The sequence below is a fragment of the Gavialis gangeticus genome, unplaced genomic scaffold, assembly GCF_001723915.1.
Source record: "Gavialis gangeticus isolate Ggan-Ray unplaced genomic scaffold, GavGan_comp1, whole genome shotgun sequence".
In the NCBI taxonomy this organism is placed as follows: domain Eukaryota; kingdom Metazoa; phylum Chordata; order Crocodylia; family Gavialidae; genus Gavialis; species Gavialis gangeticus.
In genome coordinates, this window is record NW_017729014.1 from 21,577,457 (window position 1) to 21,585,214 (window position 7,758).

General features: G+C 68.9%; 2 protein-coding genes across 4 annotated transcripts in view; both read left to right on the forward strand.

Annotated features, from left to right (window-relative positions):
- Positions 1-1,127, forward strand: part of ARHGEF19 (Rho guanine nucleotide exchange factor 19) — a 21,862-nt gene extending 20,735 nt beyond the window's left edge. For 2 of the 3 annotated variants that reach the window (XM_019511968.1, XM_019511969.1), the window contains exons 14-16: positions 210-289; positions 562-666; positions 763-920. In XM_019511968.1, coding sequence (XP_019367513.1) covers positions 210-289; positions 562-666; positions 763-920 — 343 coding nt within the window. Of the gene's footprint in view, positions 1-209; positions 290-561; positions 667-762 lie in introns of all 3 variants that reach the window. The other variant, XM_019511970.1, reaches the window with a different exon arrangement.
- A 1,921-nt stretch (positions 1,128-3,048) lies between these two features.
- LOC109293900 (rho guanine nucleotide exchange factor 19-like) lies at positions 3,049-7,508 on the forward strand. The gene is made up of 12 exons (XM_019512054.1): positions 3,049-3,385; positions 3,663-3,813; positions 4,433-4,503; positions 4,682-4,920; positions 5,119-5,279; positions 5,427-5,579; positions 5,840-5,969; positions 6,070-6,144; positions 6,508-6,600; positions 6,824-6,984; positions 7,100-7,243; positions 7,448-7,508. The coding sequence occupies exons 1-12, from the start codon at positions 3,139-3,141 to the stop codon at positions 7,506-7,508; spliced, it is 1,686 nt and encodes a 561-aa protein (XP_019367599.1). The 5' UTR covers positions 3,049-3,138.
- Positions 7,509-7,758: the final 250 nt, after the last annotated feature.

Here is a 7,758-nt window from a genome sequence, read left to right on the forward strand (position 1 = left end):
CCCCGGCAGCTGAGGGTGGGTACCCGATGGGCCCCGAGAGCAGCAGAGGTGGTGTCCAGGCCACCTCTCGGTCCAGTGCTGGAGCAGACTGGGGCTATCCAGGAGACATCTCCAGCGCTCAGGGTTCGGTCCTTCAGGGATACTCTCTCCCAGCTCCCACCGTGGCCTGCTGCGGGGCGGGGGGCTCTGCTGACCAGCCTGTCTCGCAGGAGCGAGAAGCAGCGGTGGATGTCGGCGATGGTGCCCTGCAGCCCCCAGACGGACAAGGAGCACGTCACCGAGACCGCAGGTACCTGCCCAGCCCGCGAGCTGCCCCACTCCCCAGCCATCGGGGGGACGGGCTCTGCCGCGGACACCGGAGCATCGTCCCGATTGCGGCCCAGCCGCTCTGCTGGGATGGTCCCCGGACCGTCACTGCAGTCGCGCCGGTCTGCACCCCGGTAGCATTACGGGGGGCACCCCTGGGGGCCCGATCCTGGGAGGTGCCAGTTTTCCAAGCGGAGCGCCCAGGCCGTGCCCTGCCTGCCCGGCTGGCCGCTCACGCCCGTGTCCCGCTCCTAGACAGCGCCCAGGTGCAGTGCGTCAAGGGCTACAAGGCCCAGGAGCACGACGAGCTGACGCTGGAGAAGGCCGACATCCTGGCCGTCAAGACCAGGACCAGCGACGGTGAGGGGCTCCGCACCCCGCTCCCCGCAGCGCCCGGCCTGGGCGGCGTCCCCCGACCCCCCGCCCGGCTAACGCGGGGCCGTCTCTGTCGCGCAGGGTGGATCGAGGGCATCCGCCTGTCGGACGGCGAGCGGGGCTGGGTGCCCAAGGGCCACGTGGAGGAGATCACCAGCCGCAGCGCCCGGCTGCGCAACCTGCGCGAGAACGACCGCCTCAAGCACGCCACGCGCAAGCTGGAGCAGGGCCAGGCCTGAGCCCCGGGGCAGGCTCCGGGCACGCGCAGGACCCCTCCCCTGGACAGAGGCCCGGGGCCGTGCCGGGGGGGTCTCCAGCGGCTCCCAGGGAACGAGGCCTGGGGGCCTCTCCTCACACGGACCTCCTTCTCCTCCAGCCGCTCTCCTGGAGAGGGACACGTGGGCACCTCGGGGCCAGATCCTGACCGGGTCCAGGGAGGCACAGCGGGCATCTCACCTCTGCCCCAGCTGCTGGGCGAGGGGCCGGGACCGAGCGCAGCCGAGCTCCCCTCACCTAGCAGGGGGCATCTTCAGGCCCCTGCGGCTGTGTGGCTGCAGAGTTTCAAGGGAGCCCAAGGGAGTTAGGTGCCTGGATCCCCTGGAGGGAGGATGGGTGTCAGGGAAGGGCCCGACTCCCTCAGAAAACCCCAGGATGATCACTGGGGCCTGCCGTGCCTACTGAGGGCTGGGCTGAGACCCAGCAAAGCCACCTCAAGGACAAGACCCCTGGGCACGGGCATTGCTCCCTGGCGCAGGGGTGGGGGAGCATCGGCCCCGGCGGGGCAGGGAGCTGCAGCCAAGGTGCCAGGCAGGGTCCTGAGGAACCTCTCTGTCATTATGGGCACCATTAAATGCCTCAGATTTGCTGGCAGGGAAGAAGGACATGTGTCTTGCCGAGCCGTGCCGCGGCATCCACCCTCCACCCTTGCCTGGAAGCCCCCGGCCCCTCCGTCCTGCCCCGTCTCGCCGTGCCGGACCAGCTCTGCCCCGCTGCCCCTCATCCGCCCCTGCCTCGGGCCGTACCCTGGATCTGAGCAGCCCCGGGTGGCGGGGCCAGGCAGCGGCCAGCTCCCGGGTGGGACCGGCTGCATCGTGCCCGGATCCCACGGCAGCTGCTGGCACCGATATGCAGGCGGGGGCTCCATCCGGGGGCTGCACAGCCGCTCTCCGAGAGCCTCCTGGGGGATTAGGGCCCAGGGCAGCCTCACTGGTGCCTCGTGGCAGGGCTGGTGGGGAAGCATCGAACATGGACTCATCTTGTGGCCTGGGCACAACTGCCCCTCACCGAGCCTCGTGCCACAGCCACCAGGCAAGGCCACTCAGGCCGGGTATCCGGCTGTGCCAGGCCAGGAGGGCATGGGAGTTAAGGCCGGACAGCCCTCCGTCCTGCCTGGGCTCCTGCCCTGGGCACAGGGACAGCAGCACGGCACGTGGCAGAGGGGCCGAGCGTCGGTCCTAGGGCTCCAGCCTGGGGGTCTGCATCCAGTCCCCGAGCTCGCGCACAGCCCAGGCCAGGCAGGGCAGCTCCTTCTTTGGCCCCTCTGGGGAGGGTCCGAGCCTATCCATCCAGCCACCCCCTTCCTGCCCCCAGCTGCTGAGCCCACAAGCAGGTAGGATCATAGCAGAGTCAGACAAGATGAGGCCAGCGCCCTGCTCAGGGCAGGATCATCCCCCCGGGGGGCATCCAGGACATGAAGCGGAGCTGCAAGCACCAGCCCAGCCTCAAAGAGGCAGGGAGCGTGGGGGCAGATTAGGTCCCCACCGCCCTTAGCAGGCGCCCGCGCTCGAGGCCTCATCCAGAAAGCGCTGTCTGCCAGCACTGGTGCAGAGCAGATGCAAGCTCCACATCTGGTCGGAGGAGCTGGACATCTCCCCTCCAAGCTGCCTATCCCTGCTCCGCTTCCCAGCTAGCTGCGGCAGTGGCAAATCCTGGCTTGCCCCCAGGGTGGGCAAAGGCCCCCCCACCCCTCATTACTCCCCTGCAGCAAAGGAACAGCTGCCACCTGCTCCACCCCACAGAGCAAATGCCCTCAGCTGGGGGCCTTTAAGAGGAGCTGCTAACAAGGGAGGTTATTTAGCTGCAGGTGGGAGCACAAGCAGCTTCTTCTTCCCCTGGCTTGGGGGCTCCCTCCAGGTACCATCCTGCTCCTGCCCTGGGCCTTTGCAGAGGGAGTCGGGGGGGCTGTGAGGGCTGTGCAAGCAGGTGCTCCAGGGCTGTGGGGAGGGGGGACCTGACCCCTTGCCAGCAGGTCCTGAGCCTCCAGGCTTTGCCCTGGCGATGAGCTGGGGCTGGGGTGGGTGCAGGGCCTGCGCACGCCTCCAGACCCGGGGCAGGGCAGGGTGGAGCGCTGGGCTGGAAGGCCCCGGGTACCTGCTGGACAAGGACGGGGAGCTGCGGAGACCCCGGGAGCAAGCCCTGACCAGCCGCCCTCGTCCTGCCAGGCCGCGCATCGCCCCCATGGACTTCTTCTGCCGGAAGCGCACGCGGTCGGACTCCCCGCCCAAGGCCACGCTGCCCGTGAAGAGACACGCGTCCTGCCCGCTGACCCACCGGGGCACCCGGGCGGACGGACGCCAGGACCGGGGCTCCTTCCTGGCCGGGCTATTCCGGGCCAGGCCCCCCGCCAGCACCCGCCGGCTCCCTGCACCCGGCGTGGAGCTGGGAGCCGAGGAGAGCGTCCCGCTCCTGGGGGGCAGCTCTGAAGGTCAGCTGGGAGCCGTGCCGGGGGTCTCCATCACCGCCTCTCTCCTCCCTGCTGGGGTCCTGGATTGTAACCCCCAGCCCGAGGTGTCTCCCGCCCGGCTGTGCCCAGAAGCTCCCTGGGCCGCGGTGCTGGTGCCCTGGAGCACGTGGCTGCATCCTGGGCAGTGCTGAGCTTCTCCGTGCCATGGGGAGCAAGCGGGCAAGGGGTGAATGGGTCTGGTGAGGTGTCCGGAGCAGCGTGGGCCTGGCTGCACCTCACCCCTGGGTCTTCTGCCTAGGAGAGGTTTGGCCTGAGCACAGCGAGGCCCCTGGCAGCCTGCCCTCGGTGCCCACGGTCCAGCTCGGCGAGGGGAGCAGGCTGCAGGCGCCAGGTCCCGGGCACAAGGCCTTGCACGGCTCCCTGGACAACCTCCCCGCGGCGATGGCTAGGTAATGCATGGGCTGGACCTTGCTCTGCCGCTTTAGCTGGCCCTTCATGCACCCCTGCCCTGCGACCCCCAGGTCACCGCCCCGTCCCCAGGGGGTCTGCGCCCACTCGACGCCCCGCAGCCACTCGCCCAGTGCAGTCGGGCTTCCCGCTGCGTGGGCGCGCTGAGCAGCAGCGGGGGAGAAGGTCTCATCCTGCTCTGTACTGTGGGGGTCCCCCCCTTGCCTTACAAGGGCTCCCCCAGCCTGCAGTGCCCAGGGGCTGTGGGACATGGGGGGGTGCTCCCTGCTCTGATCCTGTTCCCCCTCGGCTCCCGGTGGCTGTGCCTGGCTGCGGTCACAAAGTGGGGGCTAAATCCTGTGCACCCAATGCCCGGGCCCTTGTCCTGGGGGCACCAATCGCCAGGGCGGGCTTGCACCCTGGCTTTTTACTTCCCGCTGCTGCAGCCTGTGCCAGTCACCCCTGCGCCCATCCTGGATCAAAGACCTTCCTCCCCAGGCCTCGTGGAGCCCAGTGCCTCCGGTGCCAGCCCCCCCCCAGCAGGAGGTGCCCTGGTGGGGGTCAGGTGGGGGGGTCTGGGGCTCTCCCTGGGGCCTAAAAGGCAGCTCCTGTTGCTTTCAGGTCCCTGCAGCAGACCCGCAGGAAAGAGAAGAAGGAGAAATGGAGGGTGGACCCCAAGGGTGTGGAGACGCGTGAGTGCTGACCGCTGCCCGGCCCGGCCTGGCGGGTGGGGGGAGCCCCCCAGACAAGTGCCGACAAGCTGGTCCCGTCTGGGGATCGCTGGATACCAGCTAGGATCCAAGCACCGTGTCCGTGCACACTGGCTCCTGCGGCTACGTCCGTGCTGAGGCCTCTCCCCCCTCCACCCAGCGCTCCTCTCCCAGGACTACTGGGTGAAGCAGCTCCAGGCCATGGGGCCGAAGCCCAAGGACTGGTCTTTCCGGGTGGATGCCAGCCTGACCCTCGCCGGCCTCCTGTCCTCGTCTCTGCTCAGCGCTGCTTTCCACGCAGCCCCCCGTGACTACGGCGTCTCCTGGCGGGACCTCCCCGAGGTCAAGAGCCGGCGGCTGCTGGAGAGCATCACGCCCCAGCAGCACCGTTTGCAGGAGGTAGCCGGGCCGTCGAGTGTCTGGTGTCTTTTTTTTCCACCCCCACCCAGAAGGGGATCGTGCCCCAGGCAGGGAGCGGGTGGCACAGCTAAGCCCTGTGGGGAGAGGGGCGGTGGGGGGGTGGATGCAGGGCCTGGGCCCCCCATGCTTGCAAGAGGTAGCCGGGGTGCTGAGCATGGCACGCGGTCCCTGCCGCAGGCGCTGTTCGAGGTGATCACGTCGGAGGCCACCTACCTGCGCAGCCTCGGGGTGGCCGTGAGCCACTTCCGGAGCTCGCGGCCCCTGCAAGCCGCGCTGGCCGCGACGGAGCTGCACCAACTCTTCTCCAACCTGCCCCAGGTGAAGGGCGTCAGCGACAGGTAACGGGGGCCTGGGCACGGGGTGGCTGCCGGGGTCCTGGACCCTTGCAGGGATGGGTAGGAGCATGATCCCGCCCGTTGCAGACCCTGGGTGGTGGGAGCGGAGCCAGGCTCCTGGCGGCAGGACGCTTTGCCTTGTCTCCGCAGGTTTCTCCTGGAGCTGGAGGAGGAGCTGGACAAGGACATCTTCCTGGCGGGGCTGGGGGCCGTGGTTTTGAGGCACTGCCCGGCTTTCCGCAGGGTCTACATCCCCTACGTCACCAACCAGATGTACCAGGAGCAGCTCGTGCAGAAGCTGATGTGAGACAGCGGGCGGGGGGCGCCGCTCAGCTTTGCAGCCGGGGGCCTGCAAACACGGCCGTCGGTAGGGTCCAGAGTCAACGCCCTGCTTTAGTGCATGGCGTAGCTCCGATCCTGCCTGCCGGTGTGTGTGTTTTGGGAAGGGAGTGTTGCGGGTATCGTCTGCTTCCTCGGAGGAGGTGGAGGTGGCATGGGGGGGGGAGTTGCTGCGGCCCGGGAGTCACCGGGGTCCCTTGCCCCCTTCCACTTCTGCACAGCAGGCAGGAGAACGGGCGGTTCCTGCAAGTCCTGCGGAGGCTGGAGGGGCAGGCGGTGTGCCGCCGGCAGCCCCTCAAGTCCTTCCTGGTGCTGCCCTTCCAGAGGATCACCCGCCTCAAGATGCTGCTGGAGGTGCGCGGGGCTGCGTGAGGGGGCCTCTAGCATCCCTCTCTGGAGACGGGTGCCCCCCCCCGCCCAGCCCGTCCCCCTGACCATCTCCCCTGCCCCGCAGAACATCCTGAAGCTGGCCCCCGCAGGCTCCGAGCTGGGGGAGTCCATCGGCGCTGCCCTGAAGGCCGTGGGAGAGGTAAGGGTGCGCCCCGCGAGCCCAATTCTGCTCTGAGGCAGGTGATGGGCAGGGCTGAGCTGAGCTAATTACACCTCCAAAGGAGCAGGGGCCAGAGATGCTCCCTGAATGAGCCCAGAGTGCCCCCAGGACGGTCTGTGGGCGCAGGTGACAGCGCGATGCCCAATGCAGTGTGACGCCCGGCGGGTGCCTGAGATCAGGTCCTTGGCATCGCCCCTTCTTGAGCTAGGCTGGCAGCTGCTGCAGGCAGGGACAGACGGGAGGTCTCTGCTGCGGGGAGCCCCGTGTCCTGGATGCCCGCTGGGGAGGGGAGGCTGGGGAGTGGGGCCTGGCAGGGACCCGCAGCTCTCCTGGCCTCTCCAGATCGTGTCCGAGTGCAACGAGAGCGTGCGGCGCATGAAGCAGACGGAGGAGCTGGTGCTGCTGGAGAAGCAGGTGGAGTTCCTGAAGACCAAGGTGAGGGCCCCGGGCAGGGATGGCCGAGACACAGGCCGGGGGAGAGGGAAGCCCAGTGGGTGCTGCAGGGTCGTGCCATGCCATGCCTTGACAGGCGCGCTGAGATGGCACGATGTGTTTGCTGCAAACATCAGGCCTGCTCGGGGCCTGACCTTGGCCCTGGAGCGGTGTGGGGTGGTCGTCCCGCGCCAGGCGCTGTATGTTGCACCGTCTCTGTGTCCAGGCCATCCCACTCATCAGCCGGGGACGCTGGCTAGTTCGGGCCGGGGAGCTGACCCACATCCTCCCGCAGGACGGCGGCGCGGGGTCTCGCCTCCGCCTGAGCAAGAAGCCCATCCACCTGCACCTCTTCAGTGACCTGCTGCTGCTGTCCCGGCGGAGGGAGTGAGTCTGGCTGCGCGCCCGTCTCCCGCGGGGCCATCGGGACCCTCTCGCCCTACGTACCAGGGGGCACGTGGGTGCTCCCATGCCCTCCAGTGCCCCCCTTCTTCCCTTGTAGGGATGGCCGGTTTTCCGTCCAGGACTACGCCAGCGCCAACCACGTCGATGCGGAGCTCCTCGAGGCCGACTTCACCTTCCGCCTCCACCTCTCCCACAACCACCGCGGGGCCAGCACCGAGTACCTCCTCCGGGCCGCCAGCGCGTGAGTGTGGGGCCAGCCCCGACTAGGGTCGATGAAGCCGAAAGCTCGCCCTCCACGCAGCGCGGCTGGGAGCGATGCCTCGATTTCCAAAGACTAGTGGGGCAGGGGCTGATAACCCCCTTGGAGCTCGCCGAGCTGGTGGTGTGGGGAGGGGAGGGCTCGGTTCTCACCCGAGATGCCTCTTTTCTCTCTGCCCCATCCTAGGAGCGAGCGGCAGGAGTGGATCTCGCTGATCGCCCAGCAGGCCAGCCCCGCGCCGTCGTGACCGGCTCCCAGGGCCGAGAGATCCCGCCTCGGCATGCCGGGACTGCTCGGATCTGCCCCCGTCTCAGCCTCGCGGAGCGACGCCCCAGGCACCCATCCGGGCCCGGATGCCTGGCTGGGGTGGGGGCCGTCTTTCCCCATAGCCAGCCGCAGACTCGAGGGCAGGGGCACGGGGGTGTCGAGCCGGTCTCCGTAGGAACCTTGCACGCGCGGGTGGGAGCCGAGCCTGGCTGCGCGCTGGGGCCTTTGCG